This window comes from Psammomys obesus, unplaced genomic scaffold (genome assembly GCF_907164565.1).
Source record: "Psammomys obesus unplaced genomic scaffold, mPsaObe1.curated_primary_1811, whole genome shotgun sequence".
In the NCBI taxonomy this organism is placed as follows: Eukaryota; Metazoa; Chordata; class Mammalia; order Rodentia; family Muridae; genus Psammomys; species Psammomys obesus.
Window position 1 is genome coordinate 10,207,971 of NW_026596134.1, and position 22,493 is coordinate 10,230,463.

Here is a 22,493-nt window from a genome sequence, read left to right on the forward strand (position 1 = left end):
TGTGTGTGTGTGTGTGTGTACATGCACACATACACCTGTGGGCCTGCCTGAGTCCATCTCCCAGGTGCCGGGATTATAAGCCTCTCTACCTTACCTTTCTTTCTTTGTTTTCTTCCTCTTCCGTCTCCCTGCAGTCCCTCCTTTTATGGCCATGGTCAGTCTGCACCCTTCCAGATGCCCCTGGCTAGTACCTTCTTCTTCTCCACGACAAACTTTTACTCCACCACACCCAAGAGCAGTCACGTCCTCTTTTAAATTTTTTTCATTCAAGTGTGAAGTGTCAAATCACTTTCTGGGAAACTTGTCTGAATTGACAATCACACCGGTAGTGAATATACATATATTCCATTCAATACTGACACTTAAAAATTTTTGTAGGTGGTGATTCGGGTCTGAGATAGACCATTTGCCTAACACTCATCAAGTTCTAGGTTTGATCTCTAGCATCAAAAAGGTGATAGATAAATAGATAGATAGATAGATAGATAGATAGATAGATAGATAAATTAATTGTGAAAAATTATGTTGTAAATGTCATTATTTTGACAGCTAAAAAGTTTGAACAACTGTTGGCCAAATAGTCATTTGTTAACTGGTATATTACTATCACTAACCTTAACACTGGTATATTTTATTTGTAAATTATGTGCTAATATCTCTGCTTATTTAAGCCACTGGAATATCCATTCTTTTTGTTTGTTGGTTTGTTTTTAGTAAAACTGGAAATGCTTACATCAGAGAAATATTTCGACATACCAGTGGTAATGTTGGATTTTATTCTTCAGTTCTCACAGAAATAATAGAACCTTTTGGAATGGAAGTAATAAATGACAGCCCTTGTTTAGATAGTAATCTTAGCATTTCAATTATTGGACCCAACATGGTCAAACTATCCCTTGAACCACGAAGTAAGTATAAAAATATAATCTATCTCTTCTCATTTCAAATAATTAATGATTATCTTAATTATTTGTTATCTTTTAAGAAGATTTCACGTTTCTTCATAACATAATAGTTTTAATTTATGTGTATGTGTGTATATATGTATGTGTGTGTATGTAAGGGTGTTTGTGTGTGTGTGTGTGTGTGTGTGTGTGTGTGGTGCTGTGCTGGAGTAACCCTAAGTCCTTGTATATTCAAGGCAAGTTCTCCACAGTACTATCCTTCATCTAAAATTCTAGTCCAAGTGACAGCCAACCAAAGTTTATAGGTACTTAGGTTGCAAAATCAATTGTTTATAATATAATAAAATATACCTACAACTTATTAATATATATTCAATAGTAGTGTTTATTATTTATTACAGTGAGACTTATTTTGTCTTAAATGGTGCTCAGAAAAAGAGAAAATAGGATTTTTGTGTCAATCAAAAATACATTTTAATGAAACACTTTAAAACTTTTTTTTAAAGAGGCCAGTAATCATGATACCTTTAATCCTATCATGTAGGAGGCAAAGGCACAGGCAGGCAGATCTTTATGAGTTCCAGGCAAATCTAGTATAGATATCAAAGTTCTATGCTAGCCAAGGATATATAGTGAGACTTTGTGTAAATTGTTTTCAAAGAATATGACAATTTTGCTCCCTATAAAAAATTAATTTGAACTGTGCAGTGGTGACACACACTTTTACTCACAGCACTTGGGAGGCAGAAGCAGGCAGATCTCTGAGTTTGAGGCCAGTCTGATCTACAGAGTGAGTTCCAGGACAGCCAAGGCTACACAAAGAAACCCCATCTTGAAAAAAAAAGCAAAACAAAACAAAAAAGAATTTGAATTTCTGTCATAAAGAATAGTTTTATTTCTTTTTTAAATTATTTTAAATTTTTATTATTAGTTACATTTTATTAACTCTGTATCCCAGCTATATCCCCCTTCCTCATTCCCTCCCAATCCCACCCTCCCTCCCTCATCTCCTCCCTGCCCCTTTCCAAGTTCACGGATTGGGGAGGACTTCCTCCCCTTTCATCTGACCCTGTTTTATCAAGTATCTTCAGGACTGGCTGCAAAGTCCTTCTCTGTGGCCTAGCAGGACCACTCTTCCCTTGGGAGGTGGGGAGGTTAAAGAGCCTGCCATTGAGTTCCTGTCAGAAATAGTCCTTGTTCCCCTTACTATAGGAAACCAATTGGTTACTGAGCTACCACGGGCTACATCCAAGCAGAGGTTCTAGGTTATATCCAGACATGGTTCTTGGTGGAGTGTCAGTCTCAGAAAAGACCCCTGTGCCCAGATATATTTGGACCTTGTGGAGCTCCTATCCTTCCACATCATACAAACTCCCCCTTCTTTCATATGATTCCCTGCACTCTGCCGAAGGTTTGGTTATGAGTCTTAGCATCTGCTTTGATAAACTGCTAAGTAGAGTCTTTCAGAGGCCCTCTGCAGTAGGCTCCTGTCCTGTTACTTGTTTTCTCCTACTTCCAATGTACATCCTATTTGTCTTTCTAAGTGAGGATTGATCATCTTACCCCATGTCTTCTTTCTTGTTTATCTTCTTTAGGTGTATAGATTTCATTATGTTTAGATCTATAAGATATGATAAACAGAATATTTCTGTTTCTAATCATTATCTGATAGATATACAGCAGAAGTTAATCAGCTTTGGGGTAGATAGGTGGTTCAGTGATTAAAAGTATATATTGCTTTTGTGGAGGACCCAAGTTCATTCTTAGCACCAACCTCAGGCACTCAATAGAGCCTGAAGCTCCAAACCCAGGGGATTCGACGCCTCTGCTCTCTGAGGGCACCTATATTGACATACATAAACACACACAACTGCACATAATTCAGTTTTTAATTTTGCGAAGGATTTAGGTTTTACTCTGAGTAACCAAGAAGCCATTAGAAGGTTAGAAAACAACCTGATCTGACTTCCTTTTAAACAAGAACACTTCATCTTTTGTGAGTTGGCAGATGATCTAAACAGGCCGTAGGGGAAAGCAGAGAAACCAGCTGAAGGCAAGTCATCAGGTGGGAAACTGTGTTAACCTTTAGGTTTCCATTATTTATCCACTTGCTAAGCCTGCCCCTGCCAAGCATACGCAAGGCCCTGGGTACACTCTCCAGAACACAAAGAGAGAAGCGAAAAGGGAGTAAGAACGAAGACAGCATTATCTGAATGCCAACAAGCGGTTCACTCACTTGGGACTCTGAGACAGGACAATCATGAACTTGAGGTTATTCTCAGCTACATACCAAGAACCTGTTCTGTTTTTTCTTCTTTATTGAAAAAAAAAACCATATATTTTGACCATTTCACTGCCCCAGTTCTTTCCAGATCCTCCCCACACTATGTTCTCCCAAATTTATACATCTTCCTCCCTCCTTCTTTCCCTCCCTCACTTTTTCTTTAAAACTCACAATAAACACACAATGCTCTTCTCCTCCCAACCCTCCCCTGAAACCAAGATGTATAAACAAAAGACCAATAAGACAGTAAAAAAAAAAAAAAAAAAAAAAATGCCCAAACAAAGCAAAATAAGGTTAAAAAAAAAAAAAAAGTCTACAAAACACCACTGAATTTGTTTTATTTTAGTGAATTATGCCTGGCATACACTGCCTGAGCAGGCATGTGCGTGTGCGTGTGCGTGTGTGTAGTTGCTCACTCTCTGCACATTGTCCTTCTGTGAGTATCTATGTTACCATCTCTCTTGCAAGAACTCTCTCTGATGAGGGCTGAGGGAGGCATTGACACGTGGTCATTAAAGAATGTCGTTTGAAGCAGTTCTATTTCTATGTTCCTTTAGCAGAATAATCGTGGGCCCATTTCCTGTCTGGTTTCAGGCGCTTCCCCACTTTAGCAGTGTCAGGCACGGGTTCCAGCTCATAGAGCAGGCGTTAAGTTCAATGAGAAAGTGGTCGATTACTTCCAGTGCCAGTGTTGTACCAGTAGATCTTGCGGACAGAAGACTGCTGCAGATCACAGGCTTTGTAGCTGGGTTGATAACTAATTTCTCCTCTGGTACCATGCATGCCGAGTACCTTCTAGTACCATGAGTACTAATCAGTAGGCATGAAGCTTCTGGTTACGTACCAACTTGACTTTTCTGTGTTCAGTGAGATATATTAACTGTTCTCTTCGTCAAAGGGCTTTCCATCAGTTTGTGAAGAGCAATCAGTATCCTTGAAAATAGCCTGTGTGGCTTGAGGCTTTCCGGGGGCCCCTTTAACCAAAAATGCAACAAGATGTAACCCATTCCTGGCATTGGAAGTTTTACATGGTGGCATGAGGTATCTAGTTGGAATATTGTCTTCCTTATTTTTTTGGTGACTCTATTTAGATTCCTTTTATTTAAGAATACATTTTGGGAACAGTAGTAAATTTCCATATGTTTTTAAGTGACATTTGATGTTAATTTTTCCTCCCATGCTTCCTCCTTTCACTCTTCTCTTGCATCCTCACTCCTAGTTAATCCTCCTATTCCAGTTTCCTCTTTGTTTCTTCATAACAATATATTCTATACATTTGGAACATGTATCTCCATCTTGTAGTTAATTTGACTAATGGTTTGTCGATCTATTTTCTCTAAGTTTTTCAAACTTTTTATTTCATGATTTTTATCTTGTTTTTATTGTTGTTTCTTTCTGTTCATTGATTTCATTGAAGCAAACACACCCACCAGGAAATAATCAAACTTAGCACTGAAATATATAAACTAGAAACATAGAAAGCAATATAAAGAATCAACAAAACCAAGAGCTGCTTCTTTGAGAAAATCAACAAGATAGGCAAACCTTTAGTCAACTAACTAAAAGACAGAGAGACAGTATCCAAATCAACAAAATAAAAAATAAAAAAGGGGACATAACAATAAACACTGAGGAAATCCAAAGAATTATTAGACCACTGTGGGGGGGGGGGAAGCCCTGTACTCCACAAAATTGGAAAATCTAAATGAAATGTATTATTTTCTTGATAGATAACATTTAACAAGGTCAAATCAAGACCAGATAAACAATATCAATAAAATTATATCCCCTAATGATACCTAACAATACCATAGAAATAGAAGCAGTCATTAAAAATCTCCCAACCACAAAAAGATATGGGTCAGATAGTTTTAGCACAGGATTTTACCAGTATTTCAAAGAAGAGCCAATACCAATTCTTTTCAAATTATTCCACAAAATAGAAACAGAAAGTACATTGCCAAAGTCATTTTAGGAGGCCACAGTCACCTGGATACCTAAAGCACACAAAGACTCAACCAAGAAAAAGAATTTCAAACCAATTTCCCTCATGAACATTGATGCAAACATATTCAATAAAATACTCCAAAACTCCTGGGGAGCACATACCCATAATCCCAGCACTAGAGGAGGCAGAGGCAGATGGATCTCTGTGAATTTGAGGGCAACCTGGTCTACAAAGTGAGTCCAAGACAGCCAAGTTTACACAGAGAAACTCTCTCTCTCAAAAAAAAAAAGTACTCACAAACCAAATCCAAACAAATCCAAGAACATATCAAAAACATCATCGAAGATGCAGGGATGGTACCACCTATGAAAATCCATTAATGTAATCTAACCAATAAACAAACTGAAAGAAAAAAAATCCACATGATTATCTCCATAGATACTGAAAAAGCCTTTGACAAAATCCAAAACTCCTCATGTTAAGAGTCTTGGAGAGATCAGGGATACAAGGCACATACCTAAACACAATAAAGGCAATATGCAGCAAGCAAATTGCCAACATCAAATTAAATTGAGAGAAACTTAAAGAAATTCCAAAACATCAGGGACAAGACAAAGATGTCCACTCTCTTCATATCTATTCAATAAAGTCCTTGAAGTTCTAGCTAGAGCAATAAGACAACTAAAGGCGATCAAGGGAATACAAATTCGAAATGAAAAAGTCAAAGTATTACTATTTGCAGATGATACAATAGTACATGTGATCCACGAAATTCTATCAGAGAACTCCTACATCTGATAAACACCTTCAGCAAAGTAACACAAAATTGCCTCAAAAGGGGGTGGGGGATGTTAGAAAGAAGTTAGGGAAACAACACCCTTCACAATACCCACAAATAAGATAAAGTATCTTGGTGTAACTCTAACTAAGAAAGTCAAAGACCTGTATGACAAAAACTTCAAGGAACCTAAGAGGACATTAGAAGACGGAAAGACTTCCCATGCTCATGGATTGGTAGTACTAACATAGTAAAACTGGCCATCTTACCAAAAGCAATCTACAGATTCAGTGCAATTCCCATAGACATTCCAGCACAATTCTTACAGACCTGGAAAGAGCAATTCTCAATTTCATATGAGAAACAAAAAACAAACAAACAAACAAACAAAACCCAGGGTATCGAAAACAATCCTGTACAATAAAAGTACTTCTGGAGACCATCCCTGATCTCAAGCTGTACTACATAAGAGTTGTAGGCAGAGTTGGTGGTTCCAGATGTCAGAAGTCCTCTGGTTTTTCTGGGTGGCTGTAGGTCTCCGGGTATACAGGGATAACTGGTAAGCTGTGATGGCTGCCAGTCTCTGGCACTACCAGTGGAGGTGGTACCTGGTAGTCCTTGATGGCAGCTGGTCTCTGATGGTCCTTGTGTGTGTGGGGGGGCATCCTTCCCTGCTGCTCCCTGATGGCTATAGGACTCCAGTATTGCAAGTGGAGGTGGGAGCCAGGAGCTGGGCTGTGCTCATAAGGCCCTGGGCAGACCCCTCCTGCCCCCTGATGGATCCTACTGTTCCTTGTTGGGTGCTGATCTCTGCTGTTGCAGTTGGGTCCCTGGAAATGGCACGAGCCCAGTAGCTGGGGAGTGAGCTGGGGCCCTGGGCAGACTTAGCCACCTACTGGCAGGCTTTGGCAGGCCAGGGGTTGGGGGAGGATCTCACCTGCTGCTCCTTGATGGGTGCTGGTATCTGAGGACACAGGTGGGGGTGGGAAAAGATGTGGGTCTGGGAGCTGGGGTGCGAAGCACACTGGGGAAATGGGGCACAGAGCCCTTCATGAATTTGTTACTGATATAATTTCAGATATGAGTATGACCGCGAATTGAACCTTGAATCCATTCTTGTGTACTTTCACACATTCACTTTATAAAGTTGTTAGCAACCTTTCTCAAGCTCAGACACAGACTTGAAAGGTGCACTGTGTTGGATAGCCAACTCTAATTTAAAATTACAGATAGTGTGCAAGATATCTGCAAAATTAAAAAAAAAAAAAAAAGAAAAAAGAAAGTGTTTCTGAGGATTGGCAGCTGACACACATCCAGTGAGTGTTTGTGTGTGTCTGTGTCTCTCTTTCTGTCTGTGTACAGTATACCAGGCATAGTGGATCATAGCATTAATTCGTGCACTTTGTCTATAGACTCAATCAGAGCTCTGAATTTGAGGCCAGCCTTGTCCATTGTAGTGAGTTCCAGGTCAGCCAGGACTACACCGGTCTCAAAAACAAACATACAGACTCTCCCAAAACAAAACAAAAAGTTGTGTATGTATAAGTATTTGCCTTTTTGTGTCTCTCATGCAGAAAAATCAACATATGTATAATAATTAATAATATGAGAACACCTACAAAATGGGTGGAACTAATAAAGTAGAGGCAAGTAAAGGCTACATTAATAGTCTATATTGCTTTGGGGCTCACTTGAACAACCCTGACCAACCATTTGAAATGAGACTTCTCATGCCTGGTACTGGGGTTTTTGTTAGGGTATGGTTCTTGTGGAGAGTATTGTAAACCCAAGTGGCATAGCTTCTTCCATATATACCACGTCCAAATATGCATGTATACACACACACGCACACACACACACACACATACATACATATGCTTATATATATATATATATATATATATATATATATATATATATATATAATAGATATGCTTTTAGGTAAATATAAAATAACAATATATTAAATGATATTTTAATCTATTAAATAATAAATAATATAAAATAATAAATAATATAAAATAATAAAATATAAAACTTCTTCATTCCTTGAAGTTTTAGCAGAGTGATCCCTTGTCATTCCTTTTTTTTTTTTTTTTTTTTCTAGATTGACTTCCCTCTCCCATCCACAGTTAAACAAGTATCTTTATGGTATGTGGAGTGTCTTTTGGGTTTATGCCCAGGAGTGGTATATCTAGGTCTTAAGGTATTTCCAATTTTCTGAGAAACTACCAATTGATTTTGAAACTGATCATAGAAGTTTGCATTCCCAACAGCAATGGAGAAGTGTTCCTCTTGCTTCACATCCTCACCATCATAAGCTGTAGCTTGAGGTTTTGATCATAGTCATTCTGAAGGTTATAAGATGGAATCTCAGAGTCGTTTTGATTTGCATTTCTTTTGTGACTAAGGATAGTGAGAATTTCTTTAAGTACTCCTCAGCCATTAGATAGTCCTCTGTTGAGAATTCTATGTTTAGATTTGTGCTTCATTTTAAATTGGATTATTTTGCTTGCTGATGCCTAGTGTTTTAGTTTTTTGTGTAATTTGGATATCAGCCCTCTATCAGATATGGGCTTGGTGAAGATATTTTCCTATTCTGTAGGCCACTGTTTTGTCTTTTTGATGGTGTCCTTGCATTACAGAAGCTTATTAATTTAGAGTTACACCAAGATATTTTATATTATTTGTGGTTTTGTGAATGGTATTGTTTCCTTGATTTCTTTCTCATCCCATTTATTGTTTGTATATAGGAGGACTACTGATTTTTTTTTTTTTAGTTAATTTTGTATCTAGCTACTTTGCTGAAGGTGTTTATCAGCAATGGAAGGAGTTGAGGTCACTTATATATACTATCATATATCTGCAAATAGCAATACTTTGATTTTTTTTTCTTTCTTATTTGTATCCCCTTGATCTCCCTTACTTGTCTTATTGCTCTAGATAAAACTTCAAGTACTATATTGAATAGATACAAAAAGAGTGGACAGCCTTCTCTTGTCCCTGATATTAGTGGACTTGCTTTAAGTTTCTCTCCATTTAATTTGATGTTGGCTTATGGCTTTCTGCATATTGCCTTTATTGTGTTTACGTTTGTGCCTTGCATCCAAGACTTTTATCAGGTAGGGGTGTTGGATTTTGTCAAAGGTTTTTTTTCAGTATTTAATTTTTTTTTTCCTTTCAGTTTGTTTATACATTAGCTTACATTGATGGATTTTCATATGTGGAACCATCCCTGCATCTCTGGTATGAAGAATGCTTGTTTATGGTAGATGATTATTTTGTTGTTCTTGGATTTACTTTGAGAGTATTTTATTGAGTATTTTTGCATCAGTGTTTATAAAGGAGCATGAGTATTTGTAACCATAATAGCCATATGATAGTTGCAAAAGGGGAAAAACACACATAGTGGATAAAAGAAAGCATCTTCAATAATGGTTCAGGGAAAACTGGACGTCCACATGCAGAATAATGAAATTAGTCCTGTATTATCATCGTGCCCAGAAATTACATCCAAATGTACCCAAATCTCAGTTTGAAACACTAAAGCTGCCAGAAAACAAAACAAAACTTAGTCCGTACCCTACAATACAAAGGTAGAGAGAAAGACTTTCTGAATCGGACTTCCCATTTCCCTAGTTACTAAGGCCATCAAATGACAAGTTGGACCTCGTAAAACTGAAAGCTTCTTTACAACTAAGAAAAAATCAAGTGAAGTAGATACTCAAGAATTAGATTCTTATTTAGCTATGTATCTGATAGAGCATTAGTATCTAGACGTTACAAAAATTCAAAAACCAAAATAGCTAAAAGAAAAAAAAGAAATGAAAACATGGGCTAGGGATCTAAACAGAGTTCTCATTAGAACAAATAAAAAATGACCAACCAACCAACAAACAAACAAAAACTTTTCCAACCCTTTACTCTGAGGTAATGGCTATCTTCGTTGAGGAGGTGTGTTTCATGTATGCAGCAGAATGATGGATCCTGTTTTTGCATTCATTCTGTTAGCCTTGGGGAATTGAGTTCATTGATATTGAAAGACATTAATGACCAATGATTGTTAATTTCAGTTATTTTTTTTTATTTTCCTAATTGGTGAAATACATATATATATATATATATATATATATATATATATATATTGCAATTTATTCACATTGTATCCCAGCTGTAGCCCCCTCCCTCAGCCCCTCCTAATCCCACTTTCCCTCCCTCTTCTCCTCCCATGACCCTCTCCAAGTCCACTGATAGGGGAGGTCCTCCTCCCCTTCCATCTGACCTTAGCCTATTAGGTCTCATCAGGGCTGGATGCATTATCTTCTTCTGTGGCCTGGCAAGGCTGGCCCCCACTCAGAGGGAGGTGATCAAAGAGCCAGCCATTGAGTTTATGTCAGAGGCAACACCTGTTGCCATTACTAGGGAACCCACTTGGAGACTGAGCTGCCATGGCTACAACTGTGCAGGGGTTCTAGGTTATCTCCATGCATGGTCCTTGGTTGGAGTATCAGTCTCAGAAAAGACTCCTGGGCCCAGATTTCTTGGTGGTTCTGTTTCTCTCCTTGTGGAGCTCCTCTCCCTCCAGGTCTTTCTATCTTCCCTTTGTTTTATAAGATTCCCTGCACTCTGCCCAAAGTTTGGCTATGAGTCTCAGCATCTGCTTTGATACCTTGCTGGGTAGAGTCTTTCAGAGGCCCTCTATGGTAGGCTCCTGTCCTGTTCCCTGTATTCTCCCTCTTCTGATATCCATCCCCTTTGCCTTTCTGAATGAGGATTGATCATCTTACCCAGGATCCTCCTTCTTGATTAGCTTCCTTAGGTGTATACATTTTAGTATGATTATCCTATATTATATGTCTACTATACACTTATAAGTGAGTATATACCATGTGTGTCTTTCTGTTTCTGGGATACCTCATTCAGGGTAATCTTTTTCTAGTTCCTACCATGATTTCCTGATTTTCCTGTTTTTAATTGCTGCGAAATATTACATTGTGTAAATGTATCACAATTTTCGTATCCATTCCTCCACTGAGGGACAGCTAGGTTCTTTCCAGCTTCTGGATATTATGGATAAAACTGCTACGAACATGATTGAGCAAATGTCCTGTTGTATATTTGAGCATATTTTGGATATTTGCCTAGGAGTGGTATAGCTGGATCTTGAGATAGCAGTATTCCTAATTTTCTGAGAAAATGACAGATTGATTTCCAAAGGGGTTGTATGTCCCATCCAGCAGGAGTTCAATGGGTTCCTAAGGAGGGGCGAAAAGAATGGGGGCAATAAGAGACACAAAGAATGAAAGCAAGTCTATTGTCTGATCTCACTCTCATTTATTTGAAAAATTTCACACAACTTTATAGGGAGAAGGCAGGAAGGGAAAATGTGTCAGCAATATAGTTTACAAAACATAACAGGGTGATTAATGATGATGCAGAAAACTGCAAGAATGTTTACTAAAAGAGATACTACAAGAATGTCAGCTAAGATATCTCAAAATGTCTAGCCTGACACACAGATGTCTCATAGGTTCCGGAAACGTAAATCTCTCACCTCCGACCTTGTTGCAGCTGTCTGTAACTTTCCACTAGCTGGCCTTGGCTCCCAGCAGTTGTACAAGGTTACATTCCCACCAGCAATGGAGGAGGGTTCCCCTTTCTGCACAGCCTCTCCAGCATTTGTTGTCACTTGAGTTTTTGATCTTAGCTATTCTGATGGGTGTGAGGTAAAACTCTCAGGGTCATTTTGATTTGCATCTCCCTGATGACTAAGGACGCTGAGCATTTCTTTAAGTGTTTTTCTGCCATTCAATATTCCTCTATTGAGAATTCTCTGTTTAGCTCTGTTCCCCAATTTTTTTAATTGGATTACTTGATTTGTTGCTGTTTAACTTCTTTAGTTCTTTATATATTCTAGATATTGGCCCTCGGTCAGATATAGGGTTGGTGAAGATCCTTTGCCAGTCTGTAGGCTGTTGTTTTGTTCTGATGGCAGTGTCCTTTGCAGTTTCAGTTATTTTGATGCTAGTGGTGGTAGTCTCTCTCTCTCTCTCTCTCTCTCTCTCTCTCTCTGTGTGTGTGTGTGTGTGTAGGGAGTTCCCTTCTTTCATTTTTGCTATTGTGGGGTTATTTATTTCCCATGCTTACTTGGGTGTAGTTAAAGTCTTTCCTTTGGAGTTTTACTTCTAGTATCTTCTATAGGACTGTTTGTCATTAGGTATTGTTTAAATTTGGCATTGTCACGGAATATCTTGTCTTCTCCATTAATAGTGATTAAACATTTTGTTGGATATAGTAGTCTAGGCTGACACCTCTGGTTTCTTAGAGTCCGCAATATATCTTCTCAGGCCTTTCTGGCTTCTAGAGTATGTGGTGAGAAGTTAGGTGTGATTCTGATAGGTTCACTTTTTTTTTTTTCCAAGATTTTATTTATTTAATTATTTATTTATTTATTTTATGCATATTAGTGCTCTAAGAGGGTAGTAGAGGGTGTAGATGGTTGTGAGCCACCATGTGGTTGCTGGGAATTGAACTCAGGACCTCTGGAAGAGCAGACAGTGCTCTTAACCATTGAGCCATTTCTCCAGCCCCTGATAGGTGCACTTTTATGTGTATATGTTACTTGGTCTTTTTCCCTTGTTACTTTTAATATTATTTCTTTTTTCTGTATATTTAGTGTTTTGAATTGACTGGACCAGGAGGAGTTTTTCCTGGTCTAGTCAATTTCTTGTTCTATAAGCCTCTTGTATGTTTACAGGCATCTCTTTCTTTAGGTTGGGGAAGTTTGCTTTTACAATTTAGTTGAAAATATTTTTCTGGTACTTAAAACTGAGATTCTTCCTCTTTTGTTCGTATTATTCTTAGATTTGGTCTTTTCATACTGTCTCGGGTTTCTTGGATGTTTTCTGAGGAACTTTTAGATTTAACCTTTTCTTTGATCAGTGTATCAATTTCTTCCATCACATCTTCTATACCTGAGATTCTCTTCCATCTCTTTTATTCTGTTGGTGATGGCTTTTTTTTCTGCATTTGACAACTGCTTTATTCTTTATAGTTTTATTTATTTTTTTAACTTTTATTAATTATACTTTATTCACTTTGTATCCCTACATTAACCCCACTCTCATCCTCTCCTATTCCCACCTTCCCTCTCCCTTCTCCATACATGCCCCTCCCCAAGTCCACTGATAGGGGAGGTCCTGCTCTCCTTCCTTCTGAACCTAGTCTATCAGATCTCATCAGGAATGGCTGCATTGTCATCTTCTGTGGCCTGGTAAGGCTGCTCCCGCCAAAGGGGGAAGTGATCAAAGAGCAGACCAATCAGATTATGTCAGAGGCAGTCCTGTTCCCATTACTATGGAACCCACTTGGACACTGAAATGCCAGGGGCTACATCTGTGCAGGGGTTCTAGGTTATCTCCATGCACGGTACTTGGTTGGAGTATGAATCTCTGGAAAGACCCCTGTGCTCAAATTTTTTGATTCCTTGCTCTCCTTGTGGAGTTCCTGTCTTCTCCAGATCTTACTATTTCCCACTTCTTTCATAAGATTCCATGCACTCTGCCCAACAGTTGGCCATAAGTCTCAGCATCTGCTTTGATAGTCTGCAGGGCAAAGCCTTTCAGAGTCCCTCTGTGAGAAGCTCCTAAGTTGTTTCCTGTTTTCTTCTTCTTCTGATGTCCAACCTCTTTGCCTTTTGGGTTGGGATTGAGCATTTTAGCCAGAGTCCTCCCTCTTGATTAGTTTCTTTAAGTGTACAGATTTTAGTAGATTTTATTCTGTCTATATGAGTTAGTATATACCGTGTGTGTCTTTCTGCTTCTGGGACAGCTCACTCAGGATAATCCTTTCCAGTTCCCACCATTTACCTGCAAATTTCATGATTTCCTTGTTTTTCATTGCTGAGTAATATTCCATTGTGTAGATGTACCAAAATTTCTGTATCCATTCTTCAGTTGTGGGGCATCTGGGTTGTTTCCAGGTTCTGGCTAATACAAATAAAGCTGCTACAAACATGGCTGAGCAAATGTCCTTATTGTGTACTTGAGCCCCTTTTGGATATATGCCTAGGAGTGGTATGGCTGGATCTTGAGAAAGTGCCAGATTGATTTCCAGAGTGGTTGTACAAGTTTACATTCCCACCAGCAATGAAGGAGGGTTCTCCTTTCTCCACAACCTCTCTAGCATGTGTTGTCACTTGAGTTCTTTATCTTGGCCATTCTGATGGATGTTAGGTGAAATCTCAGGGTCGTTTTGATTTGCATTTCCCTGTTGGCTAATGACATTGAGCATTTCTTTAAGTGTTTCTCTGCCATTCGATACTCCTCTATCGAAAATTCTCTGTTTAGCTCTGTTCCCGGCTTTTAAATTGGATTACTTGGTTTGCTGCTGTGCAGCTTCTTTAGTTCTTTATATATACTGGATATTAGCCCTCTGTCAGATAAAGCTTTGGTGAAGATTCTTTCCCAATCTGTAGGCTGTCGTTTTGTTTTGATGACGGTGTCCTTTGCTTTACAGAAGCTTTTCAGTTCCATGAGGACCCATTTATTGATGAACTTGGAGCCTGTGCTGTTGGTGTTCTGTTCAGGAAGTTGTCTCCTGCACCACTGAGTTCTAGGGCCTTTCCCACTTTTTCTTCTAACAGGTTTAGTGTGTCTTGTTTTATGTTGAGGTCTTTGATCCACTTGGACTTTAGTTTTGTGCAGGATGATAAATATGGATCTATTTACATTTTTCTACATATAGACATCCAGTTAGACCAGCAACATTTGTTGAAGATGCTATCTTTTTTTCCATTGTATGGTTTTGGCATCTTTGTCAAAAATCAGGTGTCCATAAGTTTGTGGGTTTATTTCTGGGTCATCTGTTCAGTTCCATTGATCCACCATTCTGTTTCTATGCCAATAACATGCAGTTTTTATTACTGTTGCTCTATAGTGCAGCTTAAAATCAGGAATGGAGATACCTCCAGAAGATCTTTTATTGTAGAGGATTGTTTTAGCAATTCTGGGTTTCTTGTTATTCTATATGAAGTTGAGAATTTTTCTTTCAAGGTCTGTAAAGACTTGTGTTGGTAATTTGATGGGAATTGCATTGAATCTGTAGATTGCTTTTGGCAGGATGGCATTTTCACTATGTGAATCCTACAAGCCATGAGCATGGGAGGTCTTTTCATCTTCTGATATCTTCTTCTAATTCTTTCTTCAGAGACTTGAAATTTTTTTTCATACAAGTCTTTGACTTGCTTGCTTAGGGTTACACCAAGGTACTTTATGTCATTTGTGGCTATTGGTTTTTTTGTTTTTGTTTTTGTTTTTGTTTTGTTTTTGCATGTCTAGTCTTCTTTATTTTTTTATTCATTATTACTCTAGCAAGGACTTCGAGAACTATGTTGAAGAGATTTGGAGAGAGTGGGCAGCCATGCCATGTCCCTGATTTCAGTGGGAATGATTTAAGTTTCTCTCCATTTAGTTTGATGTTGGCTATAGGCTTGCTGTATATTGCCTTTAGTATGTTTAGATATGTGCCTTGTATCCCTGATCTCTCTAATACTTTAAACATAAATGAGTGTTGGATTTTGTCAAATGCTTTTTTCAGCATCTAAGGAGATTATCATGTGGTTTTTTTTTCTTTCAGTTTGTTTATATGGTGGATCACAGTGATGGATTTCTGTATATTGAACCACCCCTGCATACCTGGGATGCAGCCTACTTGGTCATAGTGGATGATATCTTTGATGTGTTCTTGGATTCAGTTTGCAAGTATTTTGTTGAGTATTTTTGCGTCAATGTTCATAAGGGAGATTGGCCTGAAATTCTCTTTCTTTGTTGGGTCTTTGTGAGGTTTAGGTACCAAGGTGACTGTGGCTTCATAGAAAGAGTTTGGTTGTGTTCCTTCGGTTTCTATTTTGTGGAACAGTTTGAAGAGAATTGGAGTTAGCTCTTCTTTGAAGGTCTGGTAGAATTCTGCGCTGAAACCATCTGGTCCTGGGCTTTTTTTGGATGGGAGTCTTTTGATGACAGCTTCTAGTTCCTTGAGGGATACTATTTAATTGATTTATCTGTTCTTGATTCAGCTTTGGTAAGTGGAATCGATCAAGAAATTGTCCATTTCATTTAGATTTTCAAATTTTGTGGTATATAGACTTTTGAAGCAAGTCCTAATGATTGTTTGGATTTCCTCAGTGTCTGTAGTTATGACCTCCTTTCATTTCTGATTTTGTTGATTTGGATGGTGTCTCTCTGCCTTTTAGTTAGCTTGGCTAAGGGTTTGTCTATCTTGTTGATTTTCTCAAAGAATTAGCTCTTGGTTTTATTGATTCTTTGAATTGTTTTATTTGTTTCTAATTTATTGATTTCAGCCCTGAGTTTGATTATTTCCAGCCATCTACTCCTTTTTGGTGTGTCTGCTTCTTTTTTTCTAGGGTTTTTAGTTGAGCCATTAAGTTGCTTGAATGAGCTGTCCTGAATTTCTTCTTGAATGCACTTAGTGCTATGAATTTTCCTCTTAGCACTGCTTTCATTGTGTCCCACAAGTTTGGGTATGTTGTGCCTTCCTCTAGGAAGACTTTAATTTCTTTCTTTATTTCTTCCCTGACTCAGCTGTCATTTAGTAGCAAGTTGTTCAGTTTCCATGTGTGTGTAGGCTTTTTGTTATTTCTGTTGTTGAGGTCCAGCTTTATTCCATGGTAATCAGATAGGATACAAGGGATTATTTCAATCTTCTTGTATCTGTTAAGGCTCACTTTGTGACCAACCATATGGTCTATTTTGGAGAAGGTTTCATGAGGAGCTGAGAAGAAGGTAAATTCTTTTGTGTTTGGGTGTAAGGTTCTGTAGATGTCTGTTAGGTCCTTTGATTCATGACCTCTGTTAGAGACATTGTTTCTTTGTTTAATTTATGTTTTGTTGACCTGTCCTTTGTTGAGAGTGGGGTGTTGAAGTCTCCCACTATTAATGTGTGGGAATCTATGTGTGGTTTAAGTTTTATCAATGTTTCTTTTACAATGTGGGTGCCCTTGTATTTGGGGCATAGATGTTCAGGATTGTGATGTCTTCCTGGTGGAATTTTCTCTTGATAAGTATGAAGTGTCCTTCCCCATCTCTTTTTATTAATTTTGGTTGAAAGTCTATTTTATCAGATATTAGAATGGCTACTCCTGCTTGCTTCTTGGGTCCATTTGCTTGAAAACCCATCTTCCAGCCCTTTACCCTCAGGTAATATCTATCTTTGTGACTTAGGTGTGTTTCTTGTATGCAACAGATTGTTGGGTCTTGTTTATGCATCCATTCTGTTTGTCTGTGTCTTTTTATTGGAGAATTGAGTCCATTGATGTTGAGAGAGATTAATGACCAGTGGCTGTTAGATCCTTTGATTTTGATATTGGCTGTGGTCATAAGTTTGTGTGCTTGGTTGCTTTTTGTTTTACTGTAGTGAGGTTAATTATTTCCTGTGTTTTCTTGAAAGTAGCTAGTTTTCTTGGGTTGTATTTTTCCTTCTAGTGTCTTCTGTAATGCTGGATTTGTGTGTAGGTATTGTTGAAATTTGCTTTTGTCATTGAATATCTTGTTTTCTCCATCTATGAGGACTGAGAGTTTTGCTGGATATAGCCTGAGCTGACATCTGTGTTCTCTTAGGGCCTGCATGATATTCGTCCCGGCCTTTCTGGCTTTCATAGTCTCTGTTGAGATGTCAGGTGTGATTCTGATCGGTTTGCCATTGTATGTTATTTGACTTCTTTTTTCCTTGCAGCTTTTATTATTTTTTTTCTTTGTTCTGTATACTTACTGCTTTGATTATTATGTGGCAGGAGGATTTTCTTTTCCGGTCTAATATATTGGGTGTTCTGTAGGCCTCTTGTATTCTTATTGGCCTCTCCTTTAAATTGGTGAAATTTTCTTCAATGATTTTGTTGAAAATATTTTCTGGGCCTTAGAGGAGGGAATCTTCCTTTCCCTCTATTCCTATTATTCTTAGGTTTTGTCTTTTTATGTTGTCTTGAATTTCTTGGACAGTCTGTGTCAGGAATTTTTTAGATTTAACATTTTTTTTGACAGATACATCTATTTCTTCCATTGTATCTTCCACACCTGAGATTCTTTCTTCCATCTCTTGTAGTCTATTGGTTATGCTTACCTCTGTAGTTCCTGTTTTCTTACCTAAGTTCTTTCTCTCCACAATTTCCTCCATTTGTATTTTTTTAATTATTCCAATTTCTATCTTCAGATCTTGAGCCGTTTTATTGATTTCCTTCACCTGTCTGACTGTATTTTCCTGTTTTTCCTTCAATTCCTTCAGCTGTTGGTTTGAGCAGTCCTCTGTTTCTTTTATTTATTTCAGTGATTTAAGTATTTCCTCTCTAAAGGCCACAAACTGTTTGGCTGCAACTTCCTGTGTTTCTTTACAGATGGCCATAATCTGTTTTTCTTTATCTTCTATTTCTTTATGGATGACCATAATCTGTTTTTTTTTAAATCTTCCTCTATTTCTTTACAGATGGCCATAATCTGTTTGTTTTTATCTTCCTCTATTTCTTTACAAATGGCCATAATCTGTTTGACGTTATCTTCCTCTACGTCTTTACATATTTTATTTGTTTCCTCTGTTATCCTCTTCATGAGCATAGATGTTAGGTCATCTTGAATTTCAATTATGCTGGGGTGTTCAGGGCTACTTGCCCCTGGATAACTGGGTTCTGGAGATGCCGTACTGCTCTGTCTTTTGTTGGTTGAGCTTTTACGCTGACCTCTACCCATTGGTTTATCTTAGGTGTTGAGTGTTAGTTTCTGGTGGTTCCTGGAATCCTGTGGTGAAGAGAATCCCCTTGGCAGGAAGATGGTTCTTCCTGAAGGAAGCCTCCTCAGCTTCTTGGGTATGGTCACTGTATGGCTGGTGTTTTTCAGGAGTTGCCACAGCTCACCTCAGGTATACAGACCTGTGTGGTAACTGTGGTCCTTGTTAGTTGAGAGGGCTCTCGTCTCAGCCAGAGAAGTACTGGAAACAGCTGCCCTGCTTCTGGGTTTCTTGCTGTAAATTTAGTGAGCTGGTGCTGTAACCTGTATGTTCCGTGGCTTGGTCAGTTTTGTTAGGGATAACTGGTTGCCCCTTGGAGCAGTATCTGGGGGTTGATCTCGGGGATCCCAGGCTTCTGTAGGTCTGAGGTTGGGGCTCTGTGCCCCAGTACCCAAGCGGTAATCTGTGGTGGGTGGGTACCGCTCTCCTGGGAGCAGCAGGCTAGCTGGTGCACAGCAGGTCCCTGGGTTGGGCCAGTCTGTGGGACCTTTTCCAAGGATATACTGGGTGGCCTAGGTCCATCCCTGTTTTCTTCCTTCCCTGTGGGGTTTTCTCCTGACAGGGACTCCCAGTCTCTGATGCCCTGGTGTGCACAGTTCTGTCTGTGATGCATAGGAGAGTTGGGTGGGTGCACAGCAAGTCTCTGTGCTCTCAGGTAGAGCCCAGTTCAGTAATGGCAGTGCACACTCGCCATTCTGCGAGACCTTTTCCAGGGAAAGACTGACCTGTGGCCAGTCTCATTTCCTTCCTTCCCTGTGGGTTTTTCTCATGACTGGGACTCCCAGTCTCTGGTGTTTTTGTGCCCACCGTTCAGGGAAGGTGATCAGGGCACGCAGGCCTGTGCCTCTGGTCTGGTGACCTAGTGCCCATGCACCGGGGATCTCTTCCAGGTTCTGGCTAGGTGACCTGAGAGTGGACCCAACTGATTCCCTTGACCTGGGCATTTCCTCTCACCTGGGAAACACGATCACTGTTGTTTTAGGGCCCAGAGTTCAGTCTCTTGGTCGCTGTACAAAAAATGTTGTCCTGCTCCTCAGACACAGTGTTCTCCTGGCGCCCTCATCTTGTCGGTGTCTCCTGTTGGTGATGTTTGCATCTGTCATTCTTGTTTTCTGTCTCCAGGATTTCCTCATTTTGTGTTTACTGTATTTCCATTTCCAAGTCTTGAACCATTTTATTCATTTCCTTCACCTGTTTGATTGCACTTTCCTGTATTTCTTTAAGGGATTTAGTCATTTCCTCTTAAGAGGCCTCTATCATCTTCATAAGATTGGACTTAGGGTCATCATCTTGTGCTTCAGTTGTGTTGTCATAGGATAGCTGGGATCTGGTGGTGTCATATTGCCCTGGCCCTTAGTTGATTGTGTTCTTACACTGGCCTCTGTCCATCTGGGGTTTGTAGATTCAAGTGCTGATTTTTTTAGTTTATTTTTGAGTTTTGGGATGTTTTATCCCCTTTGGGTTTTCTTCTTCTTCTCTTTCTTCTCCTTCTTCTTCTTCTTCTTCTTTTTCTTCTTCTTCTTCTTCTTCTTCCTCCTCCTCCTTCTCTTCCTCCTCCTCCTCTTCCTCCTCCTCCTCTTCCTCCTCCTCATTTTCTGACAAGTCTTCATGTCCAGAAAGGTCTCTCCACTGGGGTTTTTGTGGCCTACATGACCTCTGGGTTTTGGGTGCTAATGTTGCCTCTGGGGTCCCTGGTACCTATGTGGCCTGGTCTCCATGATGCAAGCATGCCTCTAGAAGAGTAGGCAGAGTTGTGAGGTGGGAAATAGGGCACAGAGGATGGGGTCTGTTCACTGCTGTTGGGTGTGCTTTTGGGAGTTGGTGGGCTAGAGTGTTTTTCACCCTATTTGTATTCCTTTAATTTCCTTCTCTTGACTTATTTCCCTGCCTCCTGCTTCCAGCACTATATTGAAAAGGAATGGAGATAGTGGACAACCTGGGTTTTTTTTTTTTTTTTTTTTTTTGTGCATTTAGGATAATTGTGCATTTAAGATAATTTTGGCTGTGTTTGCCATATTTATTTAGTCTTTATTATGCTGAAAGTATGTTCTCTCTAGTCCTGCTCTTTCTAGGACTTTTCTCATGAAAGTATATTGGAACTTATCAGAGGGTTTTTCAGCATCTATTTAGGTGATTATGTGATTTTTTTTGCTAATAAGTCTATTTGCATAATTTATCATACTTTCTGATTTATATATGTTAAACCAACTATTTTTGGTATAAAGTCAGCTTAATTGTGGTAGCTGATCTTCTTGATATGTGCATCTACTCATTTTGCTAGTTTTTATTGAGTATTTTCACATCTGTGTTCATCAGGGATATGAGTCTGTAGGTTTATTTGTGTTATATCTTTACCTTTGTTTGATATTAAAGTAAGATTAGTTTCAGAGGACAAGTTTGGGAGTGTGACCTCTGTGTTTACCTTTGTAAAGAATTAGTTGTAGCTCTTTGAAAGTCTGGTAGAATTCTACTGTAACTCTTTCTGGAACCAGACTTTCTATAGTCAGGAAGTTTTTATTACTGTTTCCATCTCCTTCTTTGTTTTGGGTTTGTTTGAGTTGTTGGTCTCTCCTTAGTTTAACTTGGTAGTTGTATGGATTCAGATTCATTCATTGTAAAAATTTTTTTCTAACTTAATGAAATACAGTTGTTTGTGTTTTTAAGTATTTTCTTGTATTCTGCACTTCTTTTGTGTAGGTTGTAATTTTTACTTGTTCATTCATGAATCTATTAATTTGGATCATTTCTTTCTTCTGTTTAGTTGTACCAAAGAGCTATTGATTTTGTCTTCTAAATAGACAAAAACAAACAAACAAACAACAAAACAAAACCAACTCTTATGTTCATGAATGCTTAGTATTGGTTTTTTTTGTTTGTTTCTATTTCATTAATTTTTGGTTTGATTATTATTATTTCTTGCCATTTGCTGGGCTTAGGCTTACCCCCTCCCTATCACCCCAAATCTTTGAGCTGTATCACTAAGTCATTTATTTTTGCTCTTTCTGATTTTTAAAATTTATTTTTCTTTCATATATTATGTTCCAATATCCGTTTCCCTACCTTCTAATCCTCCTAGACCACCCAACTCCCCTCTCCCCAAAATACACTCCTCTTCTATTTCCTTTCAGAAAAGAACAGGTATCCCAGAGATATCAACTGAATATGGCATAGCAAGTTACAGTAAGGCTAGGCACAAACCCTCATATAAATAAATGTATAGTAATATATATTATAAAAATATGTGAGCATTTTACCCATTCATTCATTCATCATTTATGTTTATGTGTATGTTTATGTGATGTTTTGTCAGCATATATGACTGTCTAATATGCACATGCCTGTGGTCTGCAGAGACCAGAATAAGTCACTGAATCCCCTGGTACTGGAGTCATGGACAGTTGTGGACTGCCATGTAGATTCGAGGAACCAAGCCCATGTTCTCTGGAAGAACATCCAGTGTTCTTCTGATGGACCATCTCTCCAGCCCAAGTGCAGAGATTTTGTGTTTTTATTTTTAGTTAAGTCTAGAAATATTTTTATTTTCTTTTTCTTGATTCTTTTTGTTTGCTCTGTTCACCACTCAGTAATGAGCTGTTTAATCTCCGTGAATTTATACATTTACTGGAGTATTATTTCTTGATGATTTGCCAACTTTTGTAACTTTTCTGTATTTGTGAGGGTTTGGTTTTTGATAGGAGATATACTGTCTTGGCTCCTCGTGTTGTTTTGATTTGCAATTTGACTAGCAGTGAACTTCTTTTTTGATTGTATATATGATGTGCTAAT

General features: G+C 38.6%; 1 protein-coding gene across 1 annotated transcript in view; it reads left to right on the forward strand.

Moving 5' to 3' along the window:
• Positions 1–22,493, forward strand: part of LOC129666075 (cation channel sperm-associated auxiliary subunit beta-like) — a 108,112-nt gene that overhangs the window by 56,047 nt on the left and 29,572 nt on the right. The window contains exon 12 of the mRNA XM_055593099.1: positions 715–908. Coding sequence (XP_055449074.1) covers positions 715–908 — 194 coding nt within the window. The remainder of the gene's footprint in view (positions 1–714; positions 909–22,493) is intronic.